The following is a 16,337-nucleotide window of genomic DNA, read 5'->3' on the forward strand; positions in this document are numbered from 1 at the left end:
TAGGATAGGCTCAGACTATATCAGACTATAAAAAAAAAAAAGAAAGAAAAAAAAGTTTGCATTGAGATTAATACAAATGAAAGTTAAAAAACAAAAGCAAAGTAACCTTCAGAAAGGTCTCGACCGTAGAAGATTTGCTTCTCTTAAATTTAGGAGTCAGGAGCTATAAGCTCATTTTGCAGCTCAATTAGTGATGCCCCAAACGCCTCCAGACCTGAACGTCTCTGCCCAGAGCCTGTGAAAACCAGGGCACTCCTGTGCGCCTGCATGTAACAGTAGTTTCAATGTAGGTAATGATCCTTCAAGGTGAAGTGCCTGCGGGTTCTGCAGCAAAAGGGTTTGATGGCCCCATTGAGGCGGGGATGGATCCAGAGAGAAAAACAGGGAAAACTGGCTGCCTGCCGTCCCCTTGGTCACCCCCATAGGACCCCACTGAGCTCCAGGCCCTTCTCAGCTCCATTGCTCCTCTCTGGACACACTCCAGGGTCTCAGAGTCCCTAATGCTCCGAAAAAACAATAAAGGAAGTTGTCCAAGGAGAGGTGAAAAGAACCTCATCACTCATTCACTGAAACATCTTCAGTTTGGGTGGTAAAAGGAAGAGATCAGCCAAACGGCTGCATAAAATGACAGCTTACAGACAGGAGGAGGCTGTCAGGTGTCACGGTGTTATTAAAGGCCACAAGAGCACGAAGGGAAGGAGTGCAAGAGTGGGATTAGGGCAGGGGAGCTCCTGAGGGCTGCCAGCAGATCTGCAGCCTGCGTTCGATCTGTGTGAAACCCACATGGCACAGTTTGACTTCAGCACATTGGCACATCCTGAGCACAATGGAGTTATTGGTGCGAGGGCAGTGCCTGGGGGATCCCAGCTATTCCGTGCTGTGTAACAGCAGCAGAAAACAGCTGCAGAGAAACCTCAGAGTGCTCTGTGAGATCTCAGCTGCAGCTTATCTTGGGCTGTGGAGTCTGAGCACAGGGACAGCAGAAATCCATCTCCTGTCCTGCACTGAGCTGGGCCCAGCAGGGCAGGCAAACCAGGGCCTGATCTTTGGGAAGGCTCCTGACGTGGATGTGAGTTAGAGCTCAAAGATGAGTGTGATTCCACAATCATTATTGTCATCCTACAGACTCCACGTTACACAAAGCGGAAGGCACTTAAACCTGCCCTAAAAGCATCATTGCAGTGGGAATATCACATCTCACCCGTGATTCACGGCCTTAAGCCCTGCAAACACTCCATTCTATGTGATGTCATTATACCTAGCTATATTGCTAGCATGCTGTAGATTCGGTGCACGACGACTTTAAAAAGACACATTTAAGGCTTGTCTCACAGAAAGGAAGAAGTGACCATGAAATATTATTATTTCATCTGAGATGTACTTAGTTATGGAATGGAGCACTGATGAATCACGAGGCAGCTCTGCTCCGAGCATCGTGCAGAGGAGCTCATGGGCTTCTCTGGGACTGCAAACCTCCCTCTGAGGAATCTTAACTGCAAGAAACCTGGCCTGAAGGTTTGGTCCCCATTCCCAGTGTTGTGACAAGAGTCACCTCAGTTCTCTGTTACTTTACTTCAGATAACCCCACTGGGTGAACCTCATGTTGGTCTCTTAGAATTGGATCTAGGAGGTGTTAGCTGCCTGTGTTTATGATGAAAGAGCAGCAGTGATGTGGGTCTGTGTGAGGTCACTGTCATTGCTGGGGTAGGAGGGTTTGGCCCCCAGCTGTCGAGCAGAGCTGGTGCTCTGGTGAGCGTGCTGCACACAGACACTGAGCTGTGAGCGTTCCTTGTTGGAGATCATCCTTTGGGAGCCCACTGCAGGCACCGCTGCGGCGTGTGTGTGAGCTGGGCACAGCCCGGACTGACCAGGCCAATAAGGTGAGCTGGGTTTGGTGCTGGGCGGCTGCTGGAAGGAGTCTGAGCAGAACAGCTGGGCTGGGGAGGAGCTCCCAGCTCAATGGAGGCCCTTCCGAGTGGCTGTTTGCAGGGGAAATTGATTCCTTGTGAGATTCTGTCACACGTTTTGGTGAGGATGATGAACTGCCATTACTGCCCTGTGTGATCCTAGAGTGCAATAGAAAGCACAGCAATAATAACGGGGTATCAAAGTCCTGGGCTGCAGCAGGTGAGGATAAGCCCGAGTGCAGCAGCTGTGGGCACAGAAAGGAAGGAAAAAACTGCTGACCATTGGAAGGGCTCAGGCAGGCAGTGATCTCCAGTCAGACACCCTCACCTGCACTGCCAACCTTTCAGTGATGTCTGGGAGGGGTTTGCATGTGCCTGAGCTGCCCTGGGTTGGCCCTGCCATCCCACCAGGTGCTCAATCTCTGCTTCAAGCCGTGACTGAGCATCGCTGCTACAGCCCTGCAAAACTGCTGCTGGGCCCCAGCCTTTGTTTTAGACATTAGAAGGGAAGGAGAGCACAGACTTCATGGAGTGCAACTTGTGCTTTATTGACCCCCGGATCCAGCACATTTTTAACAGAACCCCCTGAAGTCCTGGTGAGATCCAGGTGCTGAGCTGGGCCGTGGGCTGTGCAGTGACATCACAAGCACAGTGAGCTCACAAGCGCTGCCTGGGGCCGCGGCTGCCACCAGTGAGTGCCAGAGCCGTGAGTGCTGCGCAGAGTGTGGACACGCTGTGTCAGCCCTCGTCCCGGCTGGCAGTGACGGTGGTGGTGGCTGCTGGTGCTACCTGCTCTCACTGACGGTGTTGCCCAGCCATTGCACTGGTGTGTTAGCTGGAAGGGAGGAGAACTGCAGCTGTGCCCGGGTAAGCCAGAACTGGAGGTTTCTCAAACGTGTGAGTGGTAGCAGTGCATTCACTGCAGCTGAAGGAAGGGTAGATGATGGAGTCCTTCTCATGGCAGGAACACAAAATGTATGCTGCAAGGTATATAACTGCTGGTGGGATGGAGAACAGCACTTGCTGGGGAAGTCATGGCACTTAGACACACATTGGTTCCAGAGCTGGCACAGTTCTTGCAACCAGCTGCTTCCAAGGCATTGCCCTCCTCGAGAGCCCAAACTGCATCAAAAGAAAGCTGGGAAAATGCTTATTCCTCATGATTCTTCCCTTGTAGGCACTTCCTGTAGGGTTCCGGTCCGAGAGGACTCTTTGGGGATCCAAGCAGTTCGAGCACAACCGTCTCTTTGCAAGAGCAGGGAATTCCTCTGGAGAGAACCCAGACGGGCTCTAAGAATTTCCCCATGTCTCAGCAAAGAGGCGACTGCTACTTCTACTTCTACTCCACCTGCACTAAGGTACGGTTGACTTTCTTCTGCCTGGGTTTTCTTCCATTTCCTCACGTTGAAGAGAAAGGGGTGGAGCAGGGGAGACCTGCTGGTGATGTTACCCTCATAGCGCTGCTAACAGCCTGGGCTAATGGCATGGACACGTTTCAGGCTGTGCTCTTATTTTCCTGTGGTTTCCTTGTGCTTGCAGGGAGACAGCTGCCCCTTCCGCCACTGTGAAGCGGCTCTGGGGAGCGAACGAGTCTGCAGACTGTGGATGGAGGGCGGCTGCTCGAGGAGTAACTGCAAGTTCCGTCACATGAGGATTGATGTGAGTGTTTGCCTAAAGATGTGCTTTCCAGCTTAGTCTACAACACCACTTTTCATGGCTGTGGTTGGGCTGAATGCACTTCTGCAGGCTGGATATGTTTGCTGTGAAAATCTTACTGGTTTCTGTTTCTAGAGGGGACTGGGAGGAGGTAAAGAAGGCAGAGAATTCAGTGCCTTAGGTATATCACAGCGGGAGATGTTTGCATTAGGAGCCAAAAGCATTTTCTCCCCAGATGCAAAAAGCTCGCATTGCTCAGCCTCCTAAAGCTGCTGGAGCTGGGTGGTAGGAGAGAGTGGCACTGCCCTCCTGCCAGCAGGGCTCGGTTGTGCCCTATCGGGCCTTCTCCATCCTGGATTTCTCCAGAGCAGTTCATTCTGGCTGCTTGGAGTAGTGAAAGGAGGGGCAGGAAATGAGGGTACAGAGCTAAGGCTCCACACAATGGTTTCTGATGGCTGTTGGAGCGCGGCATCTCCCTGCAGACCTGATGTGCCTGTTTCCATGGCCCTTCCTTTCCTTCTCTCTGCAGAAGCAGCGCAGTTTGATTCCCTGCTTCTGGGAGAACCAGCCCGGAGGCTGCCAGAAACCACACTGCGCCTTTCGCCACCTGAAGGAACGCGGTGGGAACAGACCGACTGCGCTGCTGAGCCACAGTGAGTGTCCGATGGCGTGAAGCATGAAAGGCTCAATTCTGAATGTCAGTTCTGAGCGGGTGCAGGATGCATGTCACCATTCATTGGGGAGGCAGGGGAGAGTCGTGATAGTGAAATATCCGTCTGTGCTTTGGCTGTCAGAGCAGCGCTGGGCTTTTTCTGGAGTGAGGAAGATGCACTGCAGGTCTGTGCTGACTGCACAGCATTTGGGCAGCGGAAGGCAAATGTAACAAACAGTGCTTGAAAATGTGAAGCTTGTGGTTGACTGTGCTCAAACCTGCCCCCAAAGAGACGCTCATCAATCATTCCTTGTTTCTTTTCTGCCAGAAGTTGACACCAGTGGCCTTCCTCCAAAGAGCGGCCTTGCAAAAAGTCTGGGGAACCAGACAGAGGTTGACAAGGCACCAGAGAGAGGTACAGATACTCAACAGGCTCCTGGGTTTGATGCTCTGTTTTTCTACTGAGATCTGACTGTTCTTTCCCGGGACTCTTTGCAGTTGACATCCCAGTTTCCTCCCATGGCCCAGCTGGACTAAAACGCAAACGGTCGGAGGAGGAGAAGGGAAAAGCAGGGGAATCACCCTGCAAGAAAAGAGTTAAAGGTGAGCACGAGGAGCTCGTTACGGTGCCTCAGAAAAGCAGTGCTGTCATTTTGCATTGCTCTCTGTCAGACTTTTCCTTGCCCTGGATTATTACTGAGTGCAGCTATTGGGTTTCTTTGTTCCTTTGTATGCGTTGTTGGTACACAGAGATGACCGTGTGCAAAACATGGCTGAGAATCCCGGACAGGGCAATGCAATTCCACTGGCCAGATGTATTTAACTGTGGAGAAGAGCTGTGGGAATGACAGGACAACCTGGACTCCTCTCAAGGCACAGCAAGACAGTACCAGCTCTCTCTTCCTTTTACTTTAGGTGGGCGCAGGGTCTCTGTGAGGCCCATTGATTGGAAAAACACCTTCCCCCCAACGCGGAGACAGAAACGAAAAGCAGCAGAAATTCATCCATCTGCTGCTGAGGACGCGGATGAGCCCCCAGCTAAAAAACTACCAATGGTAAGAGCAGTGGCAAAAGCAGTAGTGGATATGGAAGGTTTACATTGCCCTTGATGAAAAGGCAGAAATTCCAAGTGTTTCAGTTAAGTGTTTCAGAAGAGAACAGCTCTTCTGTTTCCCTGGAAGGCAGCAGATGTCTCACAAGGTACTTGTGGAAACTCTGACCCGTGCTTCATACTCTGTCTTGTTTCTTCCTAGGAGACTCTTGCTTCAGTCCCGCCCGAATACACCGTGCTCAGCACCGAAGTCATAAAGCTTCCAAGCAGGTGATGACCACAACTTGTTCTTCCTTAATGCCCTTTTCCCATCAGACAGAAGTTCTTTCACACTGGGGGAAAATGGGGTGTTTGAGATGTGTCATGGCATAATGCAACAAAGGAAGAGGTCATCTGAGATCATTGAAACTGCTTTGTCAAAACCTCTGCTGAGTTCATGGGGAAAAGTACCTCAGCCAGCAAGCAGGATTTTGCAGAGGAAGATTTCTTGACATGTTTACAGACAAAGCATTGAGGGTGGCAATGTGTTTCTGCTACAAAGCCCAGCCCCTGATTGCCAGACTCAAACTGCTCTACTTGAACAGATGAAAAAGGCACCTGCTGGTTTCCTTAACTCCAAAGGCAGCCGCAGGTTAATCGAATCACCATCCCTATGTGGGTGTGAGGGGTGGGAGGGTCAACTACAGACCTCAGAGCTGAAAGCACATCTCAGAAATGTCACATAGACATTCTCTTCCTTCCCACAAGTCTGGAACTGCTCCAGGGAAGCCACGCAGACCCCGCGGCACAGCTGGAGGAATCAAACCCTACATCATATTCCTCACAAGGGGCAGAAAATTAGCAGCTGAGCTGCACAGGGGCGGGGGAAGCAGCCATCACTGAAGACAACAACCTTGAGGAGCTTCTGATGGAGCTCACAGAAGAACTGGAAGGAGAAACTGATGTGACGTTGAGGATGTGGATGAGCTCCTTCTGGACCTGTCCGACATGACGGCTTAACACCATCGCCTGATTGGACAGTTTAAAACAACAACAATTAAAACCAGCCCTGTTCCTTTCCAGCCCTGCTCCTTTTTGTTGTTACTCTGTGGGTATTTCTGAGACTCTGCACTGAGTCTTAAAGCCGAGTCAAAGCAGTGACAATCAGCACTGACTGCATCCTGTTCTGATTTCCTTGTGGCTCTGAGTTCAGGTCCTGCACCCGCCGCCAGCTCTGGGTGCTGCTTCAGCATCGAGGGCACAAAGCTCCTCTGTGGGCACAGAACGGCGTCCATCCAGGGCTGAAACTGAAACTTCCTCCTTCCTCTGCCGTTCCCCGTCGGCCGTCCCCGGCCCAGGGAGGAGCGGATGGAGCGGGGCCGGGAGCGCGGCCTGCGATGCGGGTACCGCTGTGCCGATACCGCCGTCATATCATCGCATCACATTGCATCACATCCCCGGCCCTTGGCGCCGCGCACAAGATGGATGCCGGGCCCCGTTGGCGCTGGGCCGCTCTCACTCACCTCCTCGGCCTGTTTGCGCAGCACCTTCTCCCACTCGTACTGTGTGAGCAGCTGCTCATTGTCCTCCTGCAGCAGCTCCAGCTCCACCTCGTGCTCCTGGTTATCGGTCAGCACCGAGTCCAGGTTCTCCAGCACCGTCACCACCAGCGGCATCAGCTCCTTCACCACCTCCTCGTTGTAGCAGTGGATGAGCCGCTCGAACTCGCGGTAGATGCTGTTGGCCAGGCCCGACACCTGCTCCAACATCACTGACCCCGAGCAATAGTCATCGCCTGGGTACCCCCCCACGCCACCATCGTCCAGGTGGATCTCCAGCATCGTTCCAGCCTCACAGTCGTGCGGGCTGTTCTGGCACCTTCTGCGCATCCCAAGCCACGCTGTGGCGGCAGGTGGGAGCCCCAGAATGGTGGGGGTCTGGAACGACCCGAGCTGGAGGGGCACAGCAGCCCACCGGGAACACAAAACACAACAGAACACAACACGACCCTCTTCAGCCTGGAAAAGAGAAGGCTGTGGGGTGACCTCATTGCTGCCTTTCAATACCTGAAGGGAACTTACATCCAGGAGGGGAATAAACTCTTTGAAAGGGCTGACAATGGCAGGACTAGGGGAAATGGTTTTAAGTTAAAAGAGGGAAGATTTAGGTTGGATGTTAGGGGGAAGTTCTTCACTAGGAGAGTGGTTAGGCCCTGGAACAGGCTGCCCAGGGAGGTTGTGGATGCCCCGTCCTTGGAGGTTTTCAAGACCAGGTTGGACATGGGGGTTGGAACCTTGAGGTCCCTTCCAACCTGAGGTCATTCTGTGATTTTATGACAGGGCCCTGGGCAACCTGATTTAGTAAAGGTGTATGTTTGGTGGCCCTGCTAGGCAGGGGGGTTTGAAGTACATGATCTTTGAGGTCCCATCCAACCCGGGTCTGTGATTGCTCTCCCTTGTGCTCTCCAGACCCAGTTTTTCAGCTCTGATGCCTACCAATAACAAGTAGAGGGGAAAAAAAGAAAAAAAATTTGCTACATGTATTTCAGAGGCAGTGCTGCTCTTTTTAATTTTCTCAACAATCTGCCTGTCTTTCTTTCTTTTTCTCTCTCTCTCTCTCAATTTTTTTTTTTATTTATTTATTTTTTTTTGGCATTCTGACTCAGGTTCTGATCATGATCTCCTGCAACCTCTACATCCTTTTTTACAGAACTATTACCTAACCAGATGCTTTTGAAACAAGTTTATGCACATGATTAATCACTTGGCACTTGCCTGTGTTGAATTTCATCCAATTGTTTATTCAAATTCTGGAAATGATTTTGAATTTTCTTTCAGTTCAGCAGCATATCAGCTACCCCTGTTGGCTTAAGCTTTCTGGAATGGTTAATAAGAACATTCTGTACTTAGTCAACTGATAAAAATATTAAATGATGCCTCACTTGAGACAAGAGAAATTACGTTTACAGAGAAATAGACAACTATTTTTTTTAAAAAAATGTATTTGATTAAACTAGTACTAAAGTAGAACATGGGTGTACAAACATACATAAGCATACAAAAAGATGTAAATTTGCATGTATATTTCATTAAATTTAATTTTGTTTTCTTCAGATTTCAAATATTCTGAACATTTTAATATTCAATAAGACATAAATTAAGAAAGAGTACCAACAATGCCTATGTAACAGCAGCACCCATTTCAGCTTAATAAACTTGCACAAGATGAAAAGCAATACAGGGATTGTGAAGTATAATGACATCTATGGTACTGAAATGACAAAAACATGTAAATAAGAAATAGTTTTTTTGAAAAATACATCAGTGACTGTATGGTCTAGGGGTCAGCCAGAGAGAACAGAGGATAAAAGGAACTGAGTGCAACTGTCAATAACTAGAGACTATTACCAGTCCTCTAATTACATTGCAGGCACTATCAGAAAGCCAAACTATGGAAACAAACACACGATTAACTCTGCATTGTGCTCTGCCATCTGTATAAACCCAGTCTACAGCACCTGCACAAGCAGTAATTTGTTAAATCAAGAATTGAGCTCCAACAGTATTTCCCTTGAATGCATAGTTATACATAGCACAGTCAACACCACACTATAGAAGAGCATCTAGAGTTTCTTGTTTGTTTGCTCTTGCTTTACTTAAGAAATTATATTTCTATTAAGAAATCAAAAGTTATATTGCACAATCCAAGAAGAAATTGGTTTGCACAAATACGATAATGACATTTGTCTCTTATAACTGAATAGCAGTTTAGTAGAAACAGAATCCGCTCAGTAGAGTCCTGTGAATGACATAAACTGAGAGAAATAAGAAATTAGGTTGCATGCTTAGAAAGTGGAGTACATTATTCACTACTGAAATACTTAGCATAATAAGTCTGTGATATTTTAAGCAGATGATTGCAATTTACAAATCTCCCACTGGACTTGTTTTATAGGACATTATTTTCCTGCCTTTAGTACAGAAATTTTCTTTGTATGATGACTCAAATAAAGCTCAAACCAAATCAAACAAGGATCTTTTGAGAGAATATCAGAACAGCTGGGAAAGAATAAGATACAGTAGTAAAGAGACAAATAAAAGTCTGCTAAGGTAAGTAAAAAATAGAAGCAGTATTTCTGTGGAACCAAAATCTATAAGCAGAATAATTTTTAGGTGACAATTACTCATTTCAAACCATGACAGCTCAAAATGATAAAAATCAGAATATTCACACAATGAAAAAACTATTGTTAAAAATAGGTCTATAAAATAGGAATCTTTTACCTGTAGAGTCATATAATGCAGAACAATCACCAGGGTAACAGAGCAACATAGAAAAATACATAAGGAATTAATGAAGAAAAACATCTATTTCCTAGTTTGCAATATGAAGGGGGAAAGAAAGGAAATTGATTCAAATAGATTTCATGGCCCTCTGAACACCTGCACCAATAGTTTCTTGGAAAATATTTTTGAGCATCAGAGAACAGCTCCAGAAAACAAAAGGGATCCGTTATAAATTATTCCACTGTTCTTCCCTCTGCAGTTTCAGACACAGCTGGTACTTCAGTATGAAAATACAGTTCATGATCTGGTAGTAAAAATAATAGTAAATAATGATAAACATTATCTTGAAAAGGCCTCCTGTCCATTTCCTTAGTGATATTTTATTATTCAGCACTCAGAAGAGAATCCCATGAGTACCCAGTAAAAGCCATTAGGTCAAGGCAGTCTTGAGTGGGTTGAAGCACTTTCTTGGCTGTTGTCATGTTGGGAATCTGTCTCCCCTCTACATTCCCATCTCCATCTCTGCCACCCACCCCAACCATTATTAAACCCCTTCTCTTTTCTAAGAAACGTAACAATTTTCTCATTTTGTCTTCAAGCACAAGCATATGTAGAGAAGTAAATCAATTAAAATCACTGAAACTGGAGAGATAGCCCAGTGATAGTTGCCTGTAGCTAAAGCAGGGAACTGTTTATTGTCATCTTGTTTGGATTATAAGTCATTGCAATAGAGTTTCATTCACTAACGTATATTCTTTGAAAAGATGTGGAGGGTAAAAAGCTGTATATATTTTAATGATTTGCCTGTATCTAGCACCACTTAAGAGAATTATCTAAAACATCTGGAGGAAATGTTTCAGAAGTTCAGACTTTTTTAAAATTAGGCTGATGTGCAGGGGAACAAAAATAAGCTAAATCTGTGTTTCATACTAAAATAAAGAATGCTGAAGTTTGCAAGTCCAAACAATGCCCAACAATATATAGGGATGTGTGGAATATTTATTCTTCTCTGCATTTAATGTGTTTATCAGTCAAAATGAAGGTGATCTGGAGAACCAAATAAGCTCAGCCTGCCAGTCAATGAAGAATACCATCTGTGAAAGAACAACTTCAGTGCACAGTTTTTGGATTTCTGCACAGGCCAATGTGAATACTTCAGGAATTAGCTTGGAAACAGTTTTCCTAAGTGACACGTAAATACAAAATTAAATGGAATCACAGAATTGTAGGGGTTAGAAGGGATCTCTGGAGATCCTCTAATCCAGTCCCCTGATAAAGAAGATTGCCTAGAATATGTTACCCAGGGAACAGTCCAGGTAAGTCTTGAACATTTCCAGAGAAGGTGACTCCACAACCCCTCAGGGCAGCTGGTTCCATTTCTCTGTAACCCTCAAAGTAAAGAAGTTCTTCCTTAGACTCTACAAGGATCAAAAAGCTGTATCAGAAACATACATGGGTGCCAAAGGCTAATGGAAAGCTCTAGATCAGACTTATTTGTAGATGATTTGGTTTTGACTGAAGTCTGTACATTATGAGATTAATTTTCTGGAACTACCAGGCACCATCACATTCAGTATTAGATATAATACTGAAATAAGTAAATAAATAAATGAAAAGTAAATATAGATTCCTGAAATCAGCCTTGAAGAAGAAGAACATATTAACTGAACATATTAAATAGTAATGATTTGTTCTGCAGGTTGGAGAGAAGAACAGAAGATATAAACACCTGGTTTTTATTAGAAACTGGAAGTGAAACTAATACATTCTTGGAGAGTGAGATGCTGCACTAGAGACATGTAAGATTTCTGATAGACACTAATAAAAAGAATAAAATAATAATAAAGGCTTCAGAGAAGATAAGAGGAAAGAAAAAAAAAATAACAGATAGAGAAGTGCAGCCTGCTCCTAAATCAGCTAGTTCTTAGCTGGATAAACAAAAGATTTTGTGAGTTATAAAGTATATGAACCAGACTGCAGTAAGCTAAAACCATTGTACTCCTATATAAAGGGCAATTATTAATCTCTTTTGGCTTCTTGTCTCTGCTTCTATTAGAAACGGTGATGATCAGAATATCCCATGCCATATGACATCCCAGGTAGCTTGTGCCTGAGACTTTGGGTACTCTCCTTTGTGCCTAGACTCTTAATCAACCTTAGAGTCCCTTAACAATGACAAAGTGAAAAAGCAATGGAATATAACCAACTGAACCAATTAAATAAAGTCACCTTCTTGTTTAGTGCCTATTAGAACCTTGTGCTGCCCAGATATTACAGAGAATAATTGAACTACTTACTGTGTAGCTGGATTTTATTATTGTTTTAGCAGTTGTTTTGTTCTGGTATTGTTTTGTTTGTTTTTGTTTTGTTTTTTGTTTTTTCCTGTTCTCTCACTATTGAGTGACACTTAACTCCCGTAAGAATGATTTAAACAGAAAGTGTGTCTTTGCTATGCATAAAACTGAACCCAGGTGCTTTCTAATGAGTAAATAAACAACATAGTGTGTTAATCATTGTTGCTTTACACCTGAAAACTGCTATGTAAACTACATAAACACCTCTATGCTCTGTTACATATGTCACTTTCATTTTCTACAGTAAGTGTTTAATTAGATTGGCATCTGAGAAGCTAACTAACATCCATTTACTTTCATCTGGTTTGAACTAAACATTTACATCAGATCTCTGTGAATGCTAAAAGACTGCATGATTAAGATGAGCCATAACAAAACAAGGATTATGATACAATCCTGAATACAAAGAGAAGAGGTTTAATTCCAATAAAATATATGAATGGAAGAATCACATAGGTTTTATCATTGTCAGTTTATGGGGTGGTTCGGCCCGGTTCCATAACTAATGGGGCAGAGGGATTTCACAAAATCTGTACCTCCAGAAAAAGGAAACTGGGGACCCCAAAATAATTAAAAGCAGTAACAACAATCTGAGTAGAAACAAACTAATTTACTAAGGATGGTATCAGAATGCAAGATAACACACTATTAATATATATATATATATATATATATTTTAATTGAAGCTAATAAATCAAATATAATGAGAGAGTATCTGAAAGCTGTAGGCCTTACAGTAATACTGAAGTGATGCACACAGTTGGGACGGGCAGCAGTGAGGAGAGGCGAAGGAGATGAGTGACAAAGAGAAAAGCCTGATCAGGTGACATCACCAGGAGCAAGGAGCCAAGAGCTCTGACCACATAGCCCCCTGGGGAATGTAGTTTTTCTTCTCTTCCAGACAGATACTTGGAACTGGAGCATTAAAACTCCCAGTGTACTACATGATGTTATGATGTGGAATACCAGTAACCAAAAATTATAAAACCGTGACAATCAATCTTTCTTCTAGTCTTCTGCCAGATCTCTTGGACTTCCACTCTAAATCAAAATAATTTTTATGTACACAATATTTAAAAAAAATCAAGGTAATATTTTTCCAAGGCGTGCTACTTAACAGGGAGTACAGACAAAACAATGAAATAATATCCCTAATTAGCATTTATTAGGAGGCAATAATGATGGACCAAACATAAATCAACAAAGAAATACTTGTAATACATCTTTTCTGCATAATGGGCAAACAGAGTTTAGCATGTTCCCCTTGTAGCTGTTCTTGACTTAATTGGAGTCATGTATCCCCTTCAGTGTTATAATTTGTAAACTGAAGACCCCCTACTTCTATTTTTAGCACTACAATGTCACCCTATGAGCCAGACAACATGATTAAATAAGGTGGCTAAACACTCTATATGGTGGATGGAGACAACTAGATATCCATAAGAGATTAATTACCCTCCTCATCATGTAAGCTCTCCAGGAAAGCCAGGGACACAAACAACAGTTTGACTGAAATTCAGAGAAAAACAACTCCAGAGCTTGAATCCAAGATTTAGAACTGTCAGGAGACAATTCTGTCTATTGAGAAGAAAGCATAAAGGAAGTTTCATGTGGATAAACATTTAACTGGATGAAACTTTTGTCCTTATTGTAAAATAAAATACATAAATAAAAATTAAAAAGTATGTATGGTAACTCAATGACAAGGCACAGGATGTAGTGGTCTGTGTGTAAAACTGAATTCATACTTGGTTGCAAAAGTCAAGTCATTGTTTCCTGGTAAAGTTTGAAATCAAATGAGCAAATGAGAGAGTCTACAAGTTAGCACAAGGAAACAGTTCACTTATCCGGGATCCTGTATGACCTTTGTGGCTGGATGATTCTGTGAGGACATTAAAGTTGATCTGCACAGGGAATTTCTGTTGTCTTTGGTGTTACATAGATGCAATAATGTGGAATGTCTAGTACTTTGTAATTGGGTAAATTTAAATGCCTATATTTAGAATCCTAAATAGATGTTTTGGATTTTTTCCTAAGCAGCTGCACGCTGTTAAGCCATCTCACAGAGTTTTAAATATTCTGAGAAAATTCTTGTATACAACCAGTGAATACTTGATATTTAAGTAACATAACTATCATGCAGTATACATAATTCAAAAAACAAGAATAGCAGCTCATTACTCTCTTCTTCAACAACTATTGACAAAAAAAGAAAAGAAAAAGTGCATGTATGGTACCATCTTTGATTATCACACACAGAACTGGCAGAATAGCAAACTAATGAGTATTTCAACAGCTGTGGTAGCTTCTCTGCATGATGGGATGTAGCAGGAGAGGAAGGTAGAGGTAGCTTCTTAATAATGATGTAGTAGGACCAAGAAAAGATTATTTTTGAACAGAAACAATGTTTGTATGCTTTTTGGAGGTGTATGAATTTAAACTGGCTTTGCTTCCGAGACTAAACTAGTCAACAGTGAGAACACAGAATCAGTATGTGCAATGGATCTCTGGCTGGTAAATGCAGTCTTTTAAGCTTCTTCATTTCCTAAGGGTGCTTCTCTAGTTATGAATTTAACAAAACTGCCTGGCTTTCAGTAGAAATTAGTCCTGATTCCATAGTTATAATAGTTAATAAAACAGCCCTGCATGATCCGTGATGAGATCACTCTAAACTTGTTACAAAAGCTGGATACTTACAAGTCCATGGGGCCAGATGAATTGCACCCTAGGGTGCTGAGGTAGTTGGTGAATGTGATTGCCAAGCCACTCTCCATCATTCTTCAGCAGTTCTGGCTAACCAAAGACATCCTGGTGGACTGGAAACTGACAAATGTGATGCCCATCTTCAGAAAGGGTCATAACGATGATCCTGGTAGCTAAAGACCTATCAGTCAAACCTCAGTGTTGGGAAAGGTTATGGAACAGATAATCTCGGGAGTTAAAGGTCAACTAGGGGATCAGGCTCAGTCAGCATGGGTTTACAAATGGTAGATCCTGTTTGACACACCAGATTTCATTCTATGACAAGGTGACCTGCTTAGTGGATGAAGGAAAGGCTTTTGTGGTCTACTTGGACTTCAGTAAAGCCTTTGACACTGTCCCCAACAACATTCTCATTGAGAAGCTGGCTGCCCATGGTTTGGATGGGTGTATGCTCCATCGGGTGAAACACTGGCTGGATGGCAAAGCCCACAGAGTTGTGGTCAATGAAGTTAAATCTAGTTGCCAGCCAGTCATGAGCAGTGTCCCCAGGGCTGCTTCTATTTAACATCTTTATTAATGATCTTGATGAGGAGATTGAGTGCCCCCTCAGTAAATTTGCAGATGACACCAAGTAGAGAGGGAGTGTTGATCTGCCTGAGGGGAGAAAGGCACTGCAGAGGGACCTGGGTGAACTGGATCAATGAGCTAAGGTCAACTGTATGAGATGCAGCATGGTCAAGTGTCAGGTCTTGTATTTTGGTCACAGCCACCAAAGGTAACCCTACAGGCTTGGGGAGGAGTGGCTGGAAAGCTGCCTGCTGGAAACGGACCTTGGTGTACTGGTGGACAGTCGGCTGAATATGAGTCAGCAGTGTTACCAAGTGGCCAAGAAGACCAATGGCATCTTGGCTTGTACCACGAATGGTGTGGTGAGTAGGACTAAGGAGATAATCCTGCCCCTGTACTCAGTACTGGTGAGGCCTCACCTTGAGTACTGTGTTCAGTTTTGGGCAGCTCAGTACAGAAAGAACACTGAGGTGCTGGAGCAGACCCATAGAAGGGCAAGAAGGTTTGTGAAAGGCTTGGAGAATATACCCAATGAAGAGAGATTGAAGGAATTGGGGCTGTGTAGTCTGGGGAAAAAGAGGCTGAGGGGAGACCTTATTGCTCTCCTCCAATACCTGAAAGGCGATTACAGCAAGAGTGGGGCTGGTCTCTTCTTACTGCTGACAGATGACAGCATGATGGGAAATGGTCTCAAGTTGTGCCAGGGGAAGTTTAGGTTGGATATCAGGAAAAACCTCTTTACAGAAAGGGCTGTTAAGCACTGGAATAGGCTCCCCAGGGACGTGGTTGAGTCACCACCCCTAGATGTGTTTAAAAACTGTTTGGATGTGGTGCTCAGGGACATGATTTAACAGAGGATTGTTAGTTAGAGTATGGTTAGGTTGAGGTTGGACCTGATGATCTTAAAGGTCTTTTCCAACCGGAGTAATTCTATGATCAGGATGAGGCATCTGCCATAGGCTGGAGAAATAATGACTAGGAACAGGCAGTCCTTTTTCTGGTGTGGAGACACAGGGCTGGGAATTGACTCAGTCTTGATTCCAAATTCAGTACTTGGGCAGAAGATACCAACTTTACATTCATCTTATTTTCACTATAGAGAGTATGGTCATCCAGAACTTTAGCTTTCAATATTAATTGTGACAGGGTACTTAAAATAAAGGTGAGGTGATTGGTGGTTAC

General features: G+C 44.4%; 1 protein-coding gene across 5 annotated transcripts; it reads left to right on the plus strand.

Moving 5' to 3' along the window:
• The first annotated feature begins 570 nt into the window (after positions 1 to 570).
• LOC107312077 (zinc finger CCCH domain-containing protein 11A) lies at positions 571 to 6,327 on the plus strand. 5 transcript variants are annotated; one of them, XM_032443791.1, is made up of 6 exons: positions 571 to 1,880; positions 3,085 to 3,265; positions 3,447 to 3,566; positions 4,093 to 4,216; positions 4,544 to 4,630; positions 4,714 to 5,077. In XM_032443791.1, the coding sequence occupies exons 2-6, from the start codon at positions 3,212 to 3,214 to the stop codon at positions 5,061 to 5,063; spliced, it is 735 nt and encodes a 244-aa protein (XP_032299682.1). In that variant the 5' UTR covers positions 571 to 1,880; positions 3,085 to 3,211; the 3' UTR covers positions 5,064 to 5,077. The 5 variants fall into 5 exon arrangements, with proteins under 5 accessions (XP_032299682.1, XP_032299683.1, XP_032299681.1 ...); XM_032443792.1 differs by lacking the exon at positions 571 to 1,880 and adding an exon at positions 2,086 to 2,774; XM_015859146.2 differs by lacking the exons at positions 571 to 1,880; positions 3,085 to 3,265 and adding exons at positions 5,131 to 5,270; positions 5,469 to 6,327 and having other exon boundaries at positions 3,329 to 3,566; positions 4,714 to 4,818.
• Positions 6,328 to 16,337: the final 10,010 nt, after the last annotated feature.

The sequence above is a fragment of the Coturnix japonica genome, chromosome 3, assembly GCF_001577835.2.
Source record: "Coturnix japonica isolate 7356 chromosome 3, Coturnix japonica 2.1, whole genome shotgun sequence".
In the NCBI taxonomy this organism is placed as follows: domain Eukaryota; kingdom Metazoa; phylum Chordata; class Aves; order Galliformes; family Phasianidae; genus Coturnix; species Coturnix japonica.

Coding starts and splice junctions, on each gene's coding strand:
- LOC107312077 (XM_032443789.1), top strand. CDS start 3,387: ATGGCATGGACACGTTTCAGGCTGTGCTCTTATTTTCCTGTGGTTTCC. Junction 3,567..4,092: donor TCCGTCACATGAGGATTGAT/GTGAGTGTTTGC, acceptor TTCTCTCTGCAG/AAGCAGCGCAGTTTGATTCC. Junction 4,217..4,543: donor GACTGCGCTGCTGAGCCACA/GTGAGTGTCCGA, acceptor CTTTTCTGCCAG/AAGTTGACACCAGTGGCCTT.